This window comes from Phoxinus phoxinus, assembly GCF_949152265.1.
Source record: "Phoxinus phoxinus genome assembly, chromosome: 14".
Taxonomy (NCBI): Eukaryota; Metazoa; Chordata; class Actinopteri; order Cypriniformes; family Leuciscidae; genus Phoxinus; species Phoxinus phoxinus.
In genome coordinates, this window is record NC_136889.1 from 31,750,545 (window position 1) to 31,774,642 (window position 24,098).

General features: G+C 38.5%; 1 protein-coding gene across 1 annotated transcript; it reads left to right on the forward strand.

Moving 5' to 3' along the window:
* Positions 1-15,393: 15,393 nt before the first annotated feature.
* Positions 15,394-22,991, forward strand: perp (p53 apoptosis effector related to pmp22). Its single transcript, XM_079634725.1, has 3 exons — positions 15,394-15,788; positions 18,080-18,220; positions 21,824-22,991. The coding sequence occupies exons 1-3, from the start codon at positions 15,584-15,586 to the stop codon at positions 22,036-22,038; spliced, it is 561 nt and encodes a 186-aa protein (XP_079490851.1). The 5' UTR covers positions 15,394-15,583; the 3' UTR covers positions 22,039-22,991.
* Positions 22,992-24,098: the final 1,107 nt, after the last annotated feature.

Consider the following 24,098-nt stretch of genomic DNA (forward strand, 5'->3'; position numbering starts at 1 on the left):
TTGGTGTACCCTGGGTGTCCACTAGAGGTCTCTTCCCCATACCGTCACCGTCACATCATGAACTGCATTTCCCACAATCCTTGTCTGTACTCATCACTGATTATTGCACACAGCTGTTCTCACATTGCTTGTATCTGTCTATTTATACCCTGTCTGTTTCAGTGACTGTCGTGGAGTCCTTGTTTAATGTCAGTTTGCACTTCTGTGTTCGTGTCATGTTTTGGATTGTATGGATTTTGACTTTTTGCCTGGCTGGATTGTGATTACCCCATTAAACTGCACTTGGACCTTACCATCTCGTGACACCGGCTGAGTAGCCACTTCTAGCCTAAATAAACTTGAATTTGGTTACATGTTGTTTTTGCCAAAATAACTTGTGATATATGATATTCCATCATGTCAGCAAAGTCAACACTCATTACAAGCAGAGGTGGACAAAGTACACAACTTCCTTACATGAGTAAAAGTACAGATACTACTGGTCAAATATTACTCCGTTACAAGTAAAAGTTGTTAATGTTAAGACCAATGTTTACTTAAGTAAAAGTACAGAAGTACTCGTTTTTAAAAGTACTTAAGTATAAAAGTAAATGTCAAATCATTGTTTTATTATTGTTGCATTGTTGCATGTAATAACCAATTTACAGTACCTTATGCCTCTGAATCTCTGCCTGTCTACCCTCATATCAATATCACATGTATTTCTATAACACAGTTCCAGTCGTGGGATTGAATAAGTCACTCAATAACGTCCACAATGGTTTCGGACATCCAAATGGCTGTTCCCAGTTTTTTGGCTTTTATTATGAATATGTTAGTCGTACTGTTATCTATAAACTAGTGTGCTCCAAAACAATGACAAAAATCGCATTTAGAAGACCAAACCCAACGTTGAAAATTAAAATCATGTTGATGTCAGAATCCAATGTCAGATTGACGTTAATCTCCAACGTTGGACAGACGTTGTATTGTGGTTGAAAATCGAGTTGACGTCAGAAACCAACATCAGTCGAGTTCTGACGTCAACCAGACTTTCATTTCCAACCAAAATGCGACCCAAATCATCCCTGGCGTTACTGCTTTCTAATCAAGGACCTTGACAGAAATGTAGTGGAGTAAAAAGTAAGATATTTGTCTTTCAAATGTAGTGAAGTTAAAGTAAACGTTTCCAGAAAAAATAATACTCAAGTAAAGTACAGATACTCAAAAAGTGTACTTAAGTACAGTACTCAAGTAAATGTACTTTGTTACTGTCCACCTCTGATTACAAGGTGTTTGGTTTAATTTCTTCACTCATTTAATTTCGTTGATTTCTAATTGATGACTAGTCTATTCTTGGGTCATGGTTTAGACGTCTATTAAATTTTCACTGACAGCGCAAATTTTGCCTCGTTTCAGCCTAGACGTCAGGGCTGTGTTTGGACGGCTATTAGATGTCTTTTAAATGCAAAATTGCTTGCTGGGAGGTCATTAGTGAGTCGTGACTTGTGAACAACAATTCCTACTAGACGGCATGTACGCTAGTATGCTGACACGTGCACTCTAAATACTGATGAAAACAACCATATTTTGTCATTTGTACATGCAGTGAAGTTCAGCGTTGGGTGCAGTGTTGGGGAAAATTACTTTTTAAAGTAATGCATTACAATATTGCTTTACTCCCTTAAAGTATACTAATTGCATTACTTAGTTACTTTTTTAGAAAAATAATGCATTTGTCACGGTTCATCGATCCGGGTGTTCATTTTGTAGATCTGTTGGTGTGTTTGTAGGTGTGGGGTCTGTGTGTGTAGTGCTTGTTGGTTGCCTAGTAACCAGCTGATCATATTATCAGTCTCCAGCTGCAGCTGATCACTACTGCTTGTTTAGCTGCCTATATCTAGCGGGAGTGAATTATGCTTGGTGTCGGTTCGTCACTCTTGTTTGTGTTCTCTCACCTAGTTCATGTCTGAGTTCCCTAGCGGAGTTTCCTCGGTCTCGTCTGTGCGTCCAGGCTTCTGGAGATCGTCTGGAGTACCCTTCTACTAGACGTCTGTCTGTGTCCTCGCAGTATTATTTACTGTCACTATTCACTCTCCTGGGTCCGTGGCATTCAGGTCGCCCGCCTGTCAACGTGGTGTTTTGAGTTTGTACCTGTTCCGCCTGTCACCAATAAACTGTTTGCTTGCATTTGGATCTACGACTCTCTTTCTGACAGAACGAACCGACCATATATGGATCCAGCAAGCACGGCGGAATTGCAGGATGTACTTGCACGGAGCGATGTTCGTCTCCAGCAACAGGAGGAACAGACTATGGCCACGGGTCGTGCTGTTCAGGCGCTAGTCACCCAAGTCTCTGAACTGACGACACAGGTACAGCATTTGAGAATGGATGCCGCTGCTTTTCAACTACAGGCCGCGGCTAATCCACCGGCTCCAGTGATCCAGTCCATTCGTTCCACCGAACCCCGCCTTCCGCCTCCGGCGTTCTACTCCGGTGAGTCGCAGTTGTGTCGTCCTTTTTTGGCCAAGTGCTCGTTATACATCTCGCTTCAACCTTCCGCGTTTCCTACGGAGGAATCCAAGGTGGCTTTTGTGATTACCTTGCTCACGGGAAGAGCGGGTAGCTGGGGAACGACTGTTTGGGAGCAGAGACTTCCGTGTTGTGCGTCCTTTCAAGCTTTCTCTAATGAGCTCAGAAAGGTCTTTGATCGCGCTGCTTCCGGCAGAGACGCGGCGCGTCTTCTTGCAGAACTGCGACAAGGGGAACGTACGGTAACTGACTATTCTATTGAATTTCGTACGTTGGCTGCAGAATGTGGCTGGAATGCCGAAGCTCAATGGGATATGTTTTTATACGGCCTCTCTGAGTACATAAAGGACGAGATTTACGTCTTGGAATTACCCGCCGGGGTGGATAAATTGATTGATTTGGCGGTTCAAGTGGATACCAGATTACGTCGACGAGGTCGTCGGTCACCGCGAGGCTGCGCCACTTATGCTCCTAATCCTGCTTTCAATTCTCCTGACGAGGCTACTTCATTTCTTCCTGAATCTGAGCCCATGCAACTGGGCAGATCCCGCTTATCATCGCGAGAGAAGCAGAGGAGAAGAGAGAGGGGATTATGTTTATATTGTGGAGCCGCCGGTCATATCGCGCTGCAGTGTCCGGTAAAAGCCAGCACCCGTTAGTAGGTAAGAGGTTACTGACGGGTGGGGTTGCACGAACTGAATCCTCTTTTTCTGCCACTCATCTTCCAGTGTGTCTACGTCTTCAGACTCAGAGTTTTGACTGTGAAGCCCTTATTGACTCAGGAGCTGAGGGTAATTTTTTAGATGTCGATTTGGCACACAGACTTAAGATACCTATAGTGGCGCTCTCTCAACCCATTTCTGTGGTTGCATTAAATGGACAATGTTTACCCTCAGTGACACACTCTACCGTCACTGTAAAATTGGTCACTTCTGGTAATCACTCAGAGAACATTGACTTTCTGTTAATTGACACTCCTTCTGCTCCTGTGGTGCTTGGTCATCCCTGGCTGGTACTCCATAACCCACACATTAACTGGCGTAGAAATTCTGTGTTAGCCTGGAACGAATCTTGCCATTTTTCTTGTTTATTGTCTGCGTGTTCTTCTGTGTCTTGTTCTGTGTTTCAGGATGAACACGCGGATTTATCTAACGTGCCACGTGAGTATCTTGACCTGAAGGAAGTGTTCAGTAAGTCTCGGGCTGCTTCTCTCCCTCCGCATCGTCCCTATGACTGTGCTATAGATTTACTGCCAGGTATGTCTCCGCCTAAAGGCAAGTTATACTCACTTTCGGTACCAGAGAGGGAGGCCATGGAGAAATATATTTCTGATTCTCTAGCCTCCGGGTTCATCCGTCCTTCCTCTTCTCCAGCGGGGGCAGGGTTCTTTTTTGTGGGGAAGAAGGATGGCTCTCTGCGACCGTGTATTGACTACCGAGGGTTGAACAACATCACGGTAAAGAATACTTATCCTTTGCCGTTGATGTCTTCAGCTTTCGAGCGGTTGCAGGGAGCATCCGTCTTCACAAAATTGGACTTACGTAATGCTTATCATTTGGTTCGCATAAGGAAGGGGGATGAATGGAAAACTGCCTTTAATACCCCCAGGGGGCACTTTGAGTATTTGGTCATGCCTTTCGGTCTGTCTAACTCCCCCGCGGTTTTCCAGGCACTCGTTAATGACGTGCTGAGAGATATGGTAGATCAGTTCATATATGTCTACCTGGATGACATATTGATATTTTCTTCTTCTCTCCAGGAACACGTTCAGCACGTCAGGCGAGTGCTCCAGAGGTTGTTAGAGAATGGGCTTTTTGTCAAGGCGGAGAAATGTTCGTTCCATGCACAGTCGGTTCCATTTCTGGGTTATATCATCTCCTCCGAGGGGGTGCGCATGGATCCCGACAAGGTTAAGGCTGTGGTGGATTGGCCAACTCCAGATTCCCGTAAGGCCCTACAGAGGTTCCTGGGGTTCGCCAATTTTTACCGGCGTTTCATTCGCAATTTCAGCCAACTAGCCGCTCCTCTGACTGCCTTGACCTCCACCAAGACGACGTTCAGGTGGTTTGGTGCAGCTGAAGCTGCATTTACCAACCTCAAGAGCCGCTTCGTTTCAGCTCCCATTCTCATCGCCCCTGATCCATCACGTCAGTTTGTGGTGGAGGTCGACGCGTCAGAGGTGGGGGTAGGAGCGGTTCTTTCCCAGCGCTCGCCCACGGATGACAAGATGCATCCTTGCGCGTTTTTTTCTCATCGTTTATCTCCTGCTGAGTGTAATTATGACATTGGTAACAGAGAGTTGCTGGCAGTCAAGTTAGCGTTGGAGGAATGGCGTCATTGGTTAGAGGGTTCGGGGGTACCCTTTATTGTCTGGACCGATCATAAGAACCTTGAATATATCAGATCAGCTAAACGACTTAACTCCAGGCAGGCTCGGTGGGCACTTTTTTTCGGTCGTTTTGAGTTTTCCTTATCGTATCGTCCGGGTTCCAAAAACATCAAGCCCGATGCTTTATCTCGTATTTTTGACCGTTCCGTGCGCCCGTCCACTCCCGAGTGCATTTTTCCTGAGAGACTCATTGTCTCCACACTCGTATGGGAGATCGAGTCGAAGGTCCGTTCGGCCTTAGAAGGGGTAACGCCTCCGCCCGAGTGTCCACCGAGTCGCTTATTCGTACCGGAGGGATTACGGTCCGACGTAATTCGATGGGGTCATTGTTCCAATGTAGCATGTCATCCAGGAGTCAGTCGCACCAGTTTTTTGGTCAAGCAACGGTTCTGGTGGCCCTCCATGGCTCGCGACATTCGAGGTTTTGTTTTGGCATGCTCGGTCTGTGCTCGTGGTAAGACTTCCAATCGTCCACCGGATGGGTTGCTCCAACCGCTGTCTGTCCCTTCGAGACCCTGGTCCCATATCGCGCTAGATTTTGTCACTGCCCTCCCGCCCTCCCAGGGCAATACGGTCGTTTTGACCGTAGTGGACCGGTTCTCGAAGGCGGCTCATTTCATTCCCTTGCCCAAATTACCATCTGCCAAGGAGACAGCGGTTGCTGTTGTAGATCACGTCTTTCGTTTACATGGCCTCCCGATGGACGTGGTCTCTGACAGGGGTCCCCAATTTATTTCCAAATTTTGGAGAGAATTTTGTCGGTTATTGGGGGCGAGTGTCAGTCTTTCTTCTGGGTTTCATCCTCAGAGCAACGGCCAGACCGAGCGTGCCAACCAAGACTTAGAGAGAGTGTTGCGATGTTTGGTATCTCAGAATCCTTCCTCCTGGAGCCAGAAGCTCTCATGGGTTGAGTACGCACATAACTCGTTACCAGTGTCATCCACGGGCCTATCTCCATTTGAGTGTAGCGTAGGGTACCAGCCACCTATTTTTCCCAGTCTGGAATCCGAAGTCGCGGTCCCCTCCGCTCATGCGTTCGTCCAGAGGTGCCGCCACACTTGGAGTAGAGCCCGCGAGACTCTCCTCCAAGTGGGAGCGCGCACGAAGGCTCAGGCCGATCGCCACCGGTCGAGGCCTCCCGTTTACGTCGTGGGTCAAAAGGTGTGGCTTTCTTCCAAGAATATTCCTCTCCGCTCCGTATGTAATAAATTAGCTCCCAAATTCATTGGCCCGTTCACTGTCGCCAAGATTCTTAGTCCGGTGGCAGTCCGCCTCAAACTCCCTCCTGCGTACAGGAGAATTCATCCCGTGTTTCATGTCTCCAAATTAAAGCCTGTGTTTCATTCACACATTAATCCGCCAGCCCCGCTTCCTCCTCCGCCGCGACTCGTAGACGGGGAACCCACTTATTCGGTCAATCGCATTCTGGACTCGAGAAGGAGGGGACGCGGATTTCAGTACCTGGTGGACTGGGAGGGTTACGGTCCGGAGGAGAGAAGTTGGGTTCCTGCTAGGGACATACTGGATCACTCCCTTATCGATGATTACAATCGCCAGGTAGGCTCTCCTGGGAGTGCCAGGAGGCACTCTTAGGGGAGGGGGTACTGTCACGGTTCATCGATCCGGGTGTTCATTTTGTAGATCTGTTGGTGTGTTTGTAGGTGTGGGGTCTGTGTGTGTAGTGCTTGTTGGTTGCCTAGTAACCAGCTGATCATATTATCAGTCTCCAGCTGCAGCTGATCACTACTGCTTGTTTAGCTGCCTATATCTAGCGGGAGTGAATTATGCTTGGTGTCGGTTCGTCACTCTTGTTTGTGTTCTCTCACCTAGTTCATGTCTGAGTTCCCTAGCGGAGTTTCCTCGGTCTCGTCTGTGCGTCCAGGCTTCTGGAGATCGTCTGGAGTACCCTTCTACTAGACGTCTGTCTGTGTCCTCGCAGTATTATTTACTGTCACTATTCACTCTCCTGGGTCCGTGGCATTCAGGTCGCCCGCCTGTCAACGTGGTGTTTTGAGTTTGTACCTGTTCCGCCTGTCACCAATAAACTGTTTGCTTGCATTTGGATCTACGACTCTCTTTCTGACAGCATTACATTACTTTTTTTCCCATCTGGGCTGGGCTTTTTTATATACAAATAACACAAAAGTTCTATTTTTGGGAAAATGTAAAGACGCTTTCACACCAAAAGTGAAATATTAATCCTCAGGCTGAAGGAGATGTTGTCACGGTGTCTGGTTGTGTTTCCCCGGGTGTCCACTGGAGGTCCCCGTTCCTCACGGTGTCTGTCATTGTTAACTACATTACCCACAATCCTTGTCTGCACTTATCTGTTCATTGCACTCAGCTGTTCTCGTCATTGTTCCCGTCATTGTTCCCAGCTGTTCCCTGGGCTTTTTTATATACAAATAACACAAAAGTTCTATTTTTGGGAAAATGTAAAGACGCTTTCACACCAAAAGTGAAATATTAATCCTCAGGCTGAAGGAGATGTTGTCACGGTGTCTGGTTGTGTTTCCCCGGGTGTCCACTGGAGGTCCCCGTTCCTCACGGTGTCTGTCATTGTTAACTACATTACCCACAATCCTTGTCTGCACTTATCTGTTCATTGCACTCAGCTGTTCTCGTCATTGTTCCCGTCATTGTTCCCAGCTGTTCCCTGTTTCATTGTTAGTTCTGTGTGTGTATATATACAGGGGTGCACATAACTGGTACGCAGGTACGCATGCGCGACAAAAATCAGGAATGCGTAATGCCACTTGTGTTACTACGCGCCTTTGCGTACTGTCGCCAAAATGCAACCCAGGCAGTGTTAATTTAATTTTTTCACAGATGAAAACGAGACGATAACTAAATAAAAACCTTGTTTTAAATGACGACCACTCTGACGAATAAAAACTAGACGGAAATGTAAGGGAGGGACGATTGGGCCAGTGATCCAGTCAGAACTGATTTGCGTTTGTGGAAGATGCGCACATTTGAATTGTAACGTGCTGATCTACCGAGTCGGCATGCGCTTCATGCATGTCTCAAATCGTTAAAAAATGTAAACGTCTGGGAGAAAGAGAAGAGCAGACATATGGATAGATCTGAATAAGAGTGACGACGCGAAAGACAGCTTTATTCGGTATGTTTTTCTGTGCGAACACACACACACACACACACACACACACACACACACCCCGAAGCGTGCAGCCCCGCACATAGACACTGCGCGCAAGGACTGAATCGAGCTCTCTTTCGCGTCTGAATGGACAAATACACACAACATTATGTCTAAATGTAATGTCCGTTTTGGAGAGTATTCACGTAAACACAGTCGGTTATGTCTTTACAGAACGTACCGTGCATCAGTGCAATTGGATCTGCACACTCTTAAAGTGACAGTGCGTAATAAACCTAATGCCTTCTGTACACTTAATATTGATCAAACAACAAAATAAAAAGAGAAAATTCACTGCTCTTTAATATCTTTAATAAGAATTAATTATATTTAATTTATACAAATAAATATATCTGAACAATCAAATAACACTTCAAATAAATTTTTTCCAAAGGTGTTTTCTATCATTTTAGGTCGTTCTTTTCACGCTGATGTAAATTTAAGTGTTCGTTTATTTATTTTTTATAAGTTTGGTTTTAGTTAGTTATTTTATGCTATAAAAACGGAAATGTGACGTCATGATTGACAGCTGTGGCCACGCTACATATGGGGTGAGTACCAAACACCATCTCCTGGTCCTCATCTGAGTAACTCACTGAAAAAGTTATGTGCACCCCTGTATATATACCCTGGTTGTTTCAATGTTTGTCACGGAGTCCTTTTCTATTATCACGCCACTTCTGTTCCCTGTGTTTTCCTGTGCCTATTTGTGTTCTTGTTTTTGGATTGCTATTTGGATTTTGACCCTTGCATGGACTGGATGACGATTTACGGATTACCCCAATAAACATACTGCACTTGGAGCTGTCTTCCCCGCGTGTGTATCGTGACAGATGTGTACAGTAGAGGAAAGCAAACCAGCAAACCTTTCTATCCATCTATAGTCATTTTTGCTTATTAAACTGAATCATCGAAGGTCAGAAGCAAGTACATTGGTCAATAAATTGAGATTAAATGCATAAAAATGTATGTTTAATTTAACATATTTAGTTATTGGAGATTTGCATAGTATTCTGATTCTGCATTTCACTGATTTTATTCATTTTGAGGAATATTGAATATTTTTTTGTGCAAGTGAGATGAGTAAATGCTCACATTTAGTCTAGAACTACGCACACACACACACACACACACACACACACACACACACACACACACACACACACACACACGCGCCTCTGCACTTTGATTTGTCTCAACATGAGGACAGGAGAGCTGTCAGTCAATAAATGGGAAAACAAAGTAACTTGCGTTACTTATTTGAAAAAGTAACTCAGACATTTTGTTGTAAATTTTAAAAGTAATGAGTTACTTTACTAGTTACTTAGAGTAATCTGCGTAACTCAAGTTACTTGTAATGCATTTCCCCCAACACTGGGTGTGATGGAAAAAAATATGACATGGGAGGGGAAATTTTGATCAATGCTTTTGCATTTTCTCGCATATTTTTTTGACATTTTTTCAAAGTTTCTCATGAGAACGCAATAGTATTTTTTTGCTCTCATTTCATATTTTTTGAGGGCTTCATGTTGTGGTATCATGTCAAGTAAATGTCTCAGAGAAACTTACACTTAACAAACACATTTGTTCAAAACAACAAACGAAAACACAAGCAGAAGCATTTTTAATGAAAGGAAGATCATCCCAAATGATAATGGAATAGATCAACACGCAGAACACGTCTTTGCTGTTGAAGGCAATGTGTCATTAGTGACTCGTGCACTATCAACAGACGGCATGTACGCTATTCTGCTGAAACGTGCATTTTAAATACTGATGAAAACCACATTATTTCGTCATTTGCACATGCTGTGAAGTTCAGTGTTGGGTGTGATGGACACCTGCAGGCGGGGCTCTTTAGGGGACGGGCTCCTCTCACACACACCGACCCCGCCTCACGCCCGGGTCGGCCCTTCCCGCAGGCCTCCAGAACCGGTCTGTCCAGGGAGTGTGCCTGTGAAGTGCTCGTGTGTCCTGACTCATTCGAACATTAAGTCTGTACATCAGCTGGCAGTGAGAGGAACCACACCCGCCAATGCAGCCCGTAAACCCGTCACTCTGATTCACGGGAATCAGACAGCATCTTTTCTTCATGGGCGAAAGAAAAGGGCGGACCTATGATTTCCCTCGAATTATTCTGATTACAGGACTTAATGATCACACCCTTTGATTCATGCAAAGACTGCAGAAATCCCTAAATTAGGCCTATTAGACAATAGTAGTACATGTCTCAGAAAAGAGAGCATGTGCAAGTTTGTATAGGTTTTACAAGCCAGTCACGTTTGTTCATTCACACAGTGAATCTGTTTTTACACAGACTGTATATTTTAGGGAGAGCTGTTCACACCCAGGATGATAACAATAACCATAAAGATAAGCTATAATAAAAAATATTTCTAAATATAAAAGAATAACAGTTCACACCACAACTATAACCAGGGTTCCCAGACCTTTGTTACCTTCAAATTCAAGGACTTTCCAGGTCCTCAAAATCAAGGACTTGATGTGGGGACACATTTCAAGTGAGAGCAAGGTTACATCATATACCTTGTAAGATACATTGTTACAGTTTTGAGTGCGTGGACGTCATGGCAACGTACAATTCACGTTAACGCGTAAATGCGCGTAACTAGCGTAAATCAAGCAAGCTAGTGTGTATTGGCCACGAAGTGTTGGCGAAATAACACATTAGAGGACTGGAGGAAATAATATGGATTTTCCCCCCCAGAAAACTTCTTGCACAAAATAAATTCAAGCACTTTCTAGGAACTGTGTCTGTGTGTTTATTTTCAAAAAACTTTCTGGGGCCTTGACTTTTTTTTTTTTTCAGATTCACAAACTTTCAAGGATTTCCAGGACCCGTGGGGACTAACGATAACGGCGCAGAGAAAACGTTGATTCACTTTCAGAACGATTTTTTTTCCAGCTGATAAATGATAAAAACATTGACAGCCATTTAAGAGGTTAAACATTTAAAGCGGCAGACGACAAAACTACAGCTCGTGCGTTTTATAAACAGATCAATATAATTTGCTGGTTTGGACGCTAAGTTATTTTCTTTATAGTTATTATCGGTCTTGGTGTGAATAGTCCTTTAAAAAGACCTGCAGTCTTGCGATCAACAACAACACTCTTAAAAAAAGTAACGGCTCCAAAAGGGGTTTTCACACAAATGCCATAAAACCAGTTCGGCAACACTTTATTTTGATGGTCCACTAACCAGTAACTTCACAACTACATGTCAACTAACTCTCATAGTATTAGTAGACTCTCTGCTTAATATCTACTTACACTTTATTTTGATGCTCAACAACAGATATTGTACTGACTGTAAGTACATTTGCAAATATGTCAACTTATTATTCTACTAACACTAATGACAGTTAGTCATGTAGGTGTAACGTTACAGTCGATGACACAATGTGTTAAAACCACAAGTTCTTCTAAATTAACCTGTTTTTTTTTCTTAGTGTAAAGAACATTTTAATAATCTAAAGAAAACTTTGTTTGGGAATGTTCTATGAATGTTAAAGGTTCTTCATGGAACCATCAATACCAATAAAAACCTTTATTTTGAAGAGTTATTAATTAACAAATGGTCAAATATCAATACAGAATTTTAATATTACATGACAGATTATAAAATAGAGGTTGACTAAATATTGATTATTTAATTGCATTTTAGAAAATGAAAGAAAATAGTGTCTGGCTATGTTCATTATTCCTGATAGTAAGTGCAATGTAAGATCACATTAAAGGTTAATATTAAACATATTTATTTTAGAATCAAACTACATAAACTGATGAATAATGTAGTTGTGAAAATCCACAGACTAATGTAGGCCTATAAATAATGTGGCTGCGATTAGTTATAACAACTTAAAATTGGTTGAGATAACTTAAATATCCAACTTAACTTTAGTTTAGTTGGATGTGTGCAAGTTTATAACATTTTAGTTTAGTTTTCATTAAAAGGGTTAGGGAGGTTAATCTCTCAATAACCCTTTTAATGACCTTTCCTTCAATTAAGGTTTCAGATCTCATAACTTCCTTTGGTGTTCTGATGTGTTTACGCTTATATACTAATAGTGTTTTAAAATGTCCATCGTTTTAATTAAACATTTTAATGCAATTATAGCATTAAAGTAGTTTTATTTTAAATCCAAATTTAAAAAGAACAAAACAGTTTTGAAGGACAGTTTCTGTGTCAGAAATTTTGTTTATCGACGTAACCTCCACAAAAAATAACTAGTATAGTGTATACATTCACAATTTATGACTTGCTCTCAAGATCCAGCAACATCATTGTTTTCCACAACATGGGCTTCTCACTGAACAGGGACGGCTAAACCGGCCACGTACTTTACATAAACAAACATTATATATTGTATACAGCAACGACTGGTATACATACGGCTCAAGAGCTGGGAATAACTTCAACATTATGTTTTTGAAAGAAACTGATGCCGATCAAACAGTTATATTGCAAATTATTATTATTAATGTTCAAAATAACTATTATTACATTTACATTTTTACTGTGAAGCATATATCTCGTGAGACAAAAGCAAACTGATACCTTCACTCAAAAAAATTAACTAGGAAGGTTGTGCACTTGACATAATATATTTATATGTAGTTTACTTATAATAATTGTGTTTGTTGTCTCAACTTAACAGAAGAAAATCCTAACGCGTTGTCTAAACACAAACCATTTATGTTAAGTAAAAAAATTCGTACATCCAGAAGGTGGCGGTATAGTGCAACGCCAAATGCCATTTTGCCCCAACTTAATTTTATTGTGTTCAATCTGCTTAAATATAAATACAATTTAAGTTTACTTAATCCGTTTGTGTTGGATTACATGAATGATTTGTGTTGCATTAACTGAAGCTGGGCGGTGCTTGTTAGTTCCCAGCGTGAGAGAATAAATGTTAAAATTAAGTGTAATTTTAGTTTTTTTTTTGAGAAAATTAGAAAAGGGGAAGACTTGGTAGTGTGCCATTGTGTTTAATGTTCAATTACATTGGAATTATTAGAACCATTTAAATTACAGTGGGTTACCATTGTGGAGAAGAGTGGAGCATTTTGATTGGCTGTGGACTGATTTAGTGACTTAAGACTGCTTTGGTTGAAGGAACATGTAAAAATATTAGCATTTAAGATGCTAACATCTGCTTCTGTTAGCAAATAGCTAGCTGTAGTCTATCATTTTAATCATGTGTCACTAAAATAAATGAAATATAAAAGGATAAATGAAAATAAAAAACACCTGAATCATGCCAGGAAACCTTAAAAAATTCACTTTGAGATTACTTAAATTGGGTCGCTTAAAATGACTTATTTCCATGATGTTGAAGTTACATGAACTAATTATGTTTGTTTAACGTAATCCAGTTATGTGGAAGCTGTTGACATAAAAAAGTTAAGTTTGAGTGTTAGCAGGGTATTTTGATGTATTTCACGGAGCTGAATGATTACCAATTCATTTATGTGGTTTTAACATGACATTTCTGGATTCTTTAAAGAATGCAATGATTATTTCCATCCTTGAGGAATAGTTTTTTGCTCACAGTTTGCTTTTTCATATAGTTTATGAATATGAACATCTCGGGTTCTGGTTTTGGCTTTCATGATTGGGGGTTAAAACTTAATGTTAATGTTAAACTATTAAAAACTATTTTCATTAGTTGAAATATAGCTGGAATAAAATATAAATATTAGATCTTAAAACTATAAATCTATACAATCTTCAACTTTAAAAAAAAACTTAAATGAAAAGTAAAAATGTTGCCTTGGCAAATAACTGAAAAAAGTTTAAGTAGCCTATTAAAATTACTAAAAACATAAATTAAAGCGAAATGGGAATGTTAAAAAGCTATACAATTACAAAAGCACGTAACAAATTGAGACAAAACTAAGAATAAAAGCTAATGCCAAATATTAATAAATAGTATAATACTAAAGATATTATAATTACTTGATGAAGAGATTTGATAGAGATTGTGGTTAAAAACATTGTGGATTTGATTGATCTTTCTCATCAGAAACGCACAACAACGCAGCACGACTGAACCCGGGTTAATGAGTCACCAGCGTGCAACAAAAGATTTGCTAATGAAAAAATGTGCAACCCATATTTAACCCATTAGTAATTCTATATCGAAATGTACCAGCAACGCTATGAAGATGTCAATCATCTAAAACTGACACTGACATCCACCCACATAAATGAAGGCTTTTTGAATTACTCATGACCAGATTTTATCACATATTATTGTAATAATAACACATTTACTATACAGTATATAGTTTATAGGCTGCTACTATAGAAAGTATATGACTAAAACGATAAAAATTGACAATACTGAGGAACTATTATGGTATTACCCGTGATTGACAGCTTTAACAACTGCCACAATTACAAGATCTGTGCAAGTACAACAATATCAAGAGCTTTAAAGTCTGGACCTTCATGAATTATGGACCAAGCTTGTGTTCTCATGTAAAATGTGCTCTGTTCTAATGATGATTGACATTAGGAAAAACCTGTCTTTTTGATAGTATCCATAAAAAGATTGCATAAATCATGATGAAATGAAAAGCATTTTCAAAACAATGTGAAGTATCATTAGACTCGACCTTTGAGCTGTTGTGAAGTTTATAAGAGAGAGAGAGAAAGAAAAAACGATGGAAAATCATAACAGAAAGCATTGGAAGTAACTTCACCGTAATATCTTAAGAATCTGCATGCAAGAGCATTGCTTTCTTATAAAAGGAAAGAAAGACAATAAAACATAGACCCCACCCCAGTAAACCAAAACACACTTTCTACATTAAAATACTGCATTTTAAAGAGGTTTACTGTAAAATAGAAGCAGGTTAGGTCATCTGAACACATTACTGTAAAAAAATACAAATAAAATAATTAATTGTTACTTTGCAGGGTAAAATGCAGGGGCGTGTAAATAGATGTTATTGATTTTATCTCTAATATGTTAATGTTATAAGTTAAAAGACAAGGTAAAGGGGAATTACCGGTTGAGTGAATTCCCAGAATAATCTTTTTAAAGCAGCTTATCTACAGCACAGCTGAGCCCATATTCACAAACCCCACTGTATGGAGATTTCATAACCGCATAACTTTTAAAGTATTGTACAACGTTCGTGTCAATTAAAAGTGAACTTTTACAATATAAAAAAAGAGAACATACATGATTGATGAAGTGTGTGTGTGTGTGTGTGTGTGTGTGTGTGTGTGTGTGTGTGTGTGTGTGTGTGTGTGTGTGTGTGTGTGTGTGTGTGTGTGTGTGTGTGTGTGTGTGTGTGTGTGTGTGTCATTCAGTGCGTTGAGGCCAAACCCTGAGAGGAAGGATCCACTGAAACAGGTCGAGCCTCTCAGATCAGGTTTCACAGTAGGGTGGAGCTCAGGGAAAGTTTTAGATAAAGTGTGGCACGTAAACGTTCAGAGAGCTTCTTCACACTCGGTTAGGAGACACAAAACACCACAGCTATCCAACATGTTTCGTTGCGGAATCTCGTATCCAAGATGCAGGTGGATCCTGCCTCTCATTATTCTGTTCGCGATCATTTTCGACATTATCGCCATCGCGGCGCAGTCTGGATGGGTCGAGGACGAGGACGCAAAAACACACTACGCCAGCATGTGGACGCAGTGTCGAGGCCGCAACGACCAGTGGGACTGTAAATCTCTCATGGAGTTCTGTAAGTATTCAGTTCAAGTCCTTCGAATCGATGTTTCATCAAGTTTTAGATTTTTACGTGCGGTTCAAATAAAAGCGTTCACCAAAAAAGAAATGAAACAGGCGCAAAAGTTTTTCTCTCAAAGTTATGAACAAAATGTTCTCCCAGTTACGTGAATATAATTTTTGTTTAAAGTTATCTGGCTTTTAATAATGTTCTCAAAATGTTAGCATTAAAACATTATTTATATTTATATGTTTTTTCTTCTTTAAACGTTTTAGTTGGACGTTCATCTGTCATTTTTTAAAATAATTTCACTAGTTTTAGAACGTTCAGAGAACAATCTAAAGTAACGTTCCATAATGTTTGCGGAGTGATAAAATGGAATGTTTCCTTAAAGGGGCAGTTCACCCAAAAATGTAGAATGTGTCATAATTTATTCACGTTCTAGTTGTTCTAAAATTGTATGCATTTCTTTCTTCCGCTGAACACAAAAGAAGATATTTGGAAAGAATGTCGCTAACCAAACAGCTGATGGGTTGATATTATTTTTTTCCTCCATACTGTGGAGGTCAATGGGGTCCATAAAATATTTAGTTTCCTTTATTTTCCAAAATAGCTTCTTTTGTGTTCAGCAGAAGAAAGAAATTCATACAGGTTTGGGACAACTAGCGTGAGTAAATGATGACAGAATTTTAGTTTTTGTGCGAACTATCATTGTAATGTTCGCATAATAACCAAGAAACAAGTTTTTTTAAACGTTTCACTGGATGTTATGAACGTTCATTGAACATTCAGAAATAACGTTTTCATAACTTAATGGGAATCTTTCACACAGCATTGTTAGAACATTTATATTTGTTAGCTGGGCTGGAACGTTCTTATAGGTTAAGTTAATCAGAAATAAAAGCCCATAAAATAATAACATTTATATAAATAAAAAAAATCTGGGCAAAATGGAAACAATTAATGTAACTTTCACAAAGTTTGCAAATGGATCCACATTTAACCAGTTGAACCAGTTAAATAAATCGGACGAGAAAGTTGACAGCTTAAACCTCCAGGCAAAACCTGCCACTTTTGTGTGTGTGTGTGTGTGTGTGTGTGTGTGTGTGTGTGTGTGTAGTCGTTTACTTCAGCTGTTATTATCATTATTTTACCAAATGAACATGTCTTGGCCTGACAAATAAAGATCTCTCCATTACTGTTTATGAAGCATTTTGATGCAGGAATATCATGCCACAACCCTCTTTATGAACAACAATGCGTCTAAATTATTCATATATGGAGAATATTATATGCGCTAATCCACTTTGTAGGTTAGCACTTCATATTTCTTTAAGCTCTTGTGTAATACGTCAAGCAAGTGTCATGAAAAATATAATTATAATCTTAGGATTGTGGCCACAAAGTTGATCATAAGCAGTTTTGTCCCTAAATGCCAAAGATCACTTGTTGATGAGTGATGAGTTGACTAAGATATGGAGTCAGACCAACAACAACAAAAAAAAAAAATACAAGTTGCATCAATCATATTGTTTCTGTGAACTGGACCACACCCGTCCTCCTGGGGTGTGCCCGTGTTCTCAGACTTCTTTGGAGCAAAAACACATTCCTCTATTGAGCGTGAAAAAGCCAAGCGCTGTCTCTACAAGTCCTGAAACTGATTCAGAGTGAAACTAGTTAAGCATTGCTTGCATGTCTGTTAATGTGTAACCATCCACCTTACAACCTAGCACTGCAAATCTCCTCGTTGTCTTTAAACTTCCTTGTGTTGATTAATTGAGTGAACGTGATGAGATACACAGCTTTTGTTTAGTTGTTTAGAATAACTATGCCTCGTTTAATGAATACATGATGCCTTTGTATAATTTGTTTTTAAAAATGTTAAAACCAGGTTTTGTGTTGTTTAATTTTTACAGGTTTCGAATAGTAATGAAACCAATAAGAAGCATGTCATAAAGTTCACACACACTCTAAAAAAATGCTGGGTTGTTTTAACCCAATTTTGGGTCAAACATGGACAAACCCAAACACGTTGGATTAAAAATGCAATTTAAAATTTTAACCCAACGGCTGGGTTTGTCCATATTTGACCCAAACTTGGATTAAAACAACCCAGCATTTTTTAGAAAGCATGTTCTAATTTGTTACACTGTTTATTTAAATATAAGTTAAGTTATATTATTTTCTTCTACCATAATTATTATCATTGTATGTATTCCAAGCTTTGGCAGTATTGTATGATGTACAGTGATGCCAACGAAGCCGTTTTGAGCGTGACTAAAGTGTTGTTCCCGCTGTCCCTCCAGCATGGGCTCAGGCGGTCGCCGCTCTGATGATCATCGGCCTCATCATCCTCATCATCGCCTTCCTCGTGTCATTCTTTGCTCTCTGCTGTACGCTCAGCATATCGATGCTGCCTATCGTTGGAGGCTTGCTGATTTTTGCTGGTAAGAGACTTTCTTTGCTTTTTAGTCTGTTAGAAATCAAGGAATAAGGGCTGGGGACGCCTTCATATCGGCCAAAAGTCAACAAAATATGAGTTGTTTTCTCCCCGTCTCCAGTCCATGTGGGTTTTGAGTCTCTTTCCCAGGAAGTTCATAATTTCCTTCACTTTGCCAGTGAAGAATTGAATGGTTTCTAGATAATACGTGGATGTATGGCTGGGCGGTGTGACGGTATAAAACGCTGTTATTCTAGTATCATTCAGATAATACCACAGTTTTTCTTAATATTTAGATTTTCTATTTTCATTTAAAATTATTTAGTTGCCATTTTATTAGCTTTTTTTAAAAGTATCTATGTAGTTTTTGTTAATTTGTATTTCCGTCTTAATTGAGTTATTTAAGTGCTTTGAGTTAAACTAAATGAAAATGAGAAAAGTTGCCTTAATTTTACATTATTATAATTTTTTAGCTATTATAACCTGGTCCACAGAAATAAATGTAACACTTTATTTCAATAGTCCACTTTAGATATTCTACTAACTAGAAGTACTTTACAACTACATGTCAACTAACTAGGGCTGTAAACGATTAATCGTGATTAATCGAATTCAAAATAAAAGTTTGTGTTTACATAATATGTGTGTGTATTGTGTATAATTATTTTGTATATATAAATACACACACATGCATGTATATATTTGAGAAATATTAGCATTTATATACTACATATATATATTTTTATATGATTTATATTATATATAAATAGACCTATTGTATATATAAAGAACAAATTTTTCTTAAATATATACATGCATGTGTGTGTATTTATATATATGAAATTATTATACACAATACACACACATATATTATGTAAACACAAACTTTTATTTTGGATTCGATTAATCACGATTAATCGTTTACAGCCCTACAACTAACTCACATTAGAGTATTATAGAGTATTAGTAGACGACCTGTTTAATATCTGCTAACTCTTTATTGTGATGCTCCTCAACAGATATTATACTGACTATAAGTGACTTTACAACTACATGTCAACTTATTCTAGTAACCCTAATACTCTATTAAAACTTTTTAATATCATCTGTAGTTGGCCACTTTGCCACTGTTTATGTGTGTTTTGCGTTGTTTCTGATTTTGAGGATGAATTTGGTCAATCTTCTAAACAGGGTCCGACCTTGATGTAATTTGATTCTAATCATAATGTAACATTATTGAAAAACAGATTTTTGTCAGCTGGAAAATATCTTGATTCAAGAACCGCTATAAAGCCAAATCAATCTCTGTTACCTTAAATGATCCGTTTATCACTGTAAAGCAGCTTTGAAACAATCTACATGGTTATAAGTGCTATATAAATAAGGATGACTTGACTTGACTTCTGCTATACTGAGTTTACTTTAGGTCAGAATTTAAAACAAAACAGAGCAGAAATCATCCCACATAAGTTATGACAAGTAAGACCTCCTCATTAGGGGTGGAGAGTTTAAACGAATACATTGCCGTGTACTAGATATGTGTTTTTGGTCTTTCCGGCCTCTACTACGTGACCTTTGTTTTGCTGTTGCTATGGGATCGAGTGTCAGCGCTGCGATCACAAACCACGCTCTCGCCCTCCCCCACCCCGATCACTCGTACACTCGTTCACTTGTGTTCAGGTGAAAGCCAAGCTCTGCCGTCGAGACTGGGCAGGTTTGCTCTCCGTCTCTTATTCATCACCTGACTGAGTCACAACCTTTACTTATTAATGTTTTGGGATCTGATGTTGTACAATTCATCATCATAAATGTTTTATTTAAAACTGGATTATAATAGCTAACTAAAACTACAACTATTTAAAAAATAACTTGTGTCAACTGGTGGTAACTTAATATTTAATAACTTATTTTATTTAAACTAAGCCAAGGCAACATTTCTCATTTTCAAGTAATTTATGTTGATGTACAAAAAAAAAAAAAAAAAAAAAAAAACAGAAACTAATACTAATTACACAAAACACACACAAACAAAATGATCAAAACTTTAAAGTACAGTTCAAATGGAAAAATATTGATAAACGCATATATTAGTGTCTTAATGATACTAAAAGTTTAGCATTATGCAGTGGCACATACTCAATGAAACGATGAAGTCTCTCCATGTGAACTGCCAGTTTGAGCAACAGTTCATTCCTCAGTTTGAGATTAGATTGCAGGTTTGTGGCTTGAAGCGTCAGACACAGCCCTGTGTGAAAGTCTCCACACACACACCCAAACAGGGCTTGGCTTCTCTCGCATGTCTCTGCAACACTCAGTGACGCCCGTCCCTCCCATCATGGGTTTATTGAGCCGCTGATTAAACATGTTTATGGGCAGAGACAGATTGCTGCCAAGCTTGCCATCAAGAACCTGTTGGAACATTTAGGCAGGTTTTTTTTCCCAGTTTTTCCTTTGTGTTTTTCATGTACAGACGAGAACTCGAAAAATTTGAATATTGTGCAATAGTTCATTTATTTCAGTAATTCAACATAAAAGGTGAAACTAATATATTATATAGGCTCGTTACATTCAAAGTGAGATATTTCAAGCCTTTATTTGCTATCATTTTGATGATTATGGCTTATAGTTATGAAAACCCCGAATTCAAAATTAGAATATTGTGAAAAGGTTTTCATAAGCTGTAGTCCATAATCATCAAAATTATAGCAAATAAAGTCTTGAAATATCTCACTTTGCATGTAATGAGTCTATATAATATATGATTGGAAAGGGCTGTGCGATATTGAAGAAAAATGCGATATGCGATAACTCCTTAAATAATGCGATATTCGATATGCGATACGATAATGCTTAAAGTGTGTAAAATAAACTTAAATTATCTTTCAAATATATTTAAAATGATATAACCTACATGTGTTTCACATTCTTTTTATGACAAGAAAACATCCTTATAACTTGTGAAAGTGAACATCAGTGTTTTACTGTAGCATAAGAAGTGTTATTTTAACATCAGTGTAAACCTCAGGGCTTCAGGTTATTAGGTTTATTTAATAAAAGATACTGAATCATAAAATATAAAAAATAAAACATTGCTTAGTTTTCACTGTATGATTAAATATATCCTGATACTTATTAAAGCTATAAAAAACCCTTCTCTTTTCTTCATGACCCCATTTATTGCAAGCTGTTGCGATATGCATATTTGCGATATTTCGATAAATTCTATATATTGTGCAGCCCCACTTAAAAAAGAAAAGAAAAATACAGTAAAGTGCAACATGTGCAAGTCTGTCATAGGCTACATATAATTATAATGAGAGCATTATGATTGTGTGTTTGGGACATGGCTTTTAATGGTGAGACTTTGTTTTTGTAATCAGACTCTCAAAAATTACATAATTTTTTTTTTATCGGCCAATATATCGGTTATCGGCTTTCAAATACAAAGAATTATCGGTTATCGGCCAAAATTTTCATATTGGTGCATCCCTAAAAATAATGACATTTAAAAAAAAAAAAAAATGTTATGACTTAAGTGTCCAAATACGTTTAGGGTCACAGTGACTGAATCTGTAGTGCCGTTGAGTGACCATGCTTTCTCTCATTACAGTAATCCTGCAGATAATCGCTCTGATCATCTACCCTGTCAAGTTCAACGAGCTGATCTATGAAGGTTATTATAACTACACGTGGGCGTACGGGTTTGGCTGGGGCGCAACACTCCTGATGCTGGGCTGCGGGGTCATCTTCTGCTGCCTTCCTCGCTACGAAGATGAGCTTGCCGGTATGGTGAAGACTAAATACATCTACTCCTCCTCTGCCTGAGCGCCCCGAACCTCTCATAAAGGACAATGTTAAGTCACCCAAGACGAAAGCTCAATACTCACAGATCTCCGAAAGCATTGTCATTTCCCCAAAGCAACCATAGGACAGTACTGACTTTGGTGATGGCTGTGATGGGCAAACTGGTCGTTTCTACAACCTTCCACGTTACCTTTAATTTTCATTTGTTATTCATTCACAAACCGATGTTTTGTTTTTAATGTCACCCTGCACCGGTCATGAAAACTCCACCTTGTCGCTATACATTTTAGAAAGTTACATTGTCCATCACGTATTACATGTAAACATCATTAATTATAGATGTAATCAAATTAATACAGCTCAGAAGGTAATTGAAAGTAGGTTGCTCTCTAATGAATTTTACACTGTAAACATGAAAACGGTAATGTAAAGTGTGACTGAGTTTTGATATTTGTATATTTCTTGAACATCTCTACATATCAACATTAAGTAAACATTTTTACCATGTAACTACTTGTATATTAATGTGTCATTCCATGTCGGCCTCCCCTAAAGTGCTCTTACTGTCAGCTAGGAATGTGTGTTTTGTGTTTGGCTGGCCAAAGTGTGTATATGGAGAGTTTCACATCGATATTTTTACAGCAAAATAGGTGAGCAAGTGGATAAAAAAAGCAGATCTGCATGCATTCGGCAGTAACCTGATGCTTTTCTTTTCTTTGCTTTGCTTTGCTTTGAATTTTTGTAGATCTTGATGCATTTATTCCTTGATCAATTCAATTGAGTCAGCTTGGTGTAGATGCAGAAAAGAAAAGAATAAATAAAAATATATACTTTGCTGGTAAACTGCAACATTGTAGGTTTTTTTACACAAAGTGTTTTAATAGATTCTAATGTTTCACTTTGTCATTTGTGGTTCTTTGTGATATGAATTGTAAACTAATATTCAATAAAAGGGAGTATTACTATTAAGACAATCTTTTTTTTCTTTTCTTTTTTAAGAAATTAAAGTTACTTCTGTTCTGCCTGCCAAGCACAGGCAGTGTTTATGCACCAAGGGTTGGGTATCTGAATATTAATGATTCTGATTCTTCGATTCAAATAAGTAGAAAAATAAATATATATATTTCACATTTATTATTACATATAAGTCTTTTTGCAAAACATTTCATTGTAGCTGAATACCTTGAACAAAGATATAAACAGGCTCAATAACACTTACACAAGGATTTAAAATACCATAGCAGAAACAACTATACATTTTAAGCATTATTAAAGACAAGTAAACATTCAGTAATTAAAAAAACAAACAAATTAGCAATTGTACAAATAGTTTCAAATGAACAAAGATACTGAATAAAATATATTTTAAGATTTCCAGGTATTCAGGAACAGAATCTAATCAAATGTAAAATAACACTTTATAAATAAAATATACATTACAAATATAGTTTAAACACTTAAACTACACGAGTGCATTTTCTTGTTGTCTTTTGTTGTTTGATTAAAGTTATTATAGAGATTCTTCTTTCAGACGAACACAATCAGAGTTATATAAAAAAAATGTCCTGGCTCTTCCCAGCTTTATAATGGCAGTGAATGGACGTTTCTGTTTTGAAGTCCATAAAAGTGCATCTATCCATCATAAAAGTGCATCTATCCATGATAAAAGTGCATCTATCCATCATAAAAGTGCATCTACCATCATAAAAGTGCATCTATCATCATAAAAGTGCATCTATCCATCATAAGTGCATATATACATCATAAAAGTGCATCTATCCATCATAAAAGTGCATCTATCCATCATAAAAGTGCATCTATCCACCATAAAAGTGCATCTATCATCATAAAAGTGCATCTATCCATCATAAAAGTGCATATATACATCATAAAAGTGCATCTATCCATCATAAAAGTGCATCTATCCATCATAAAAGTGCATCTATCATCATAAAAGTGCATCTATCCATCATAAAAGTGCATATATCCATCATAAAAGTGCATCTACCCATCATAAAGGTGCATTTATCCATCATAAAAGTGCATCTATCCATCATAAAAGTGTATCTATCCATCATAAA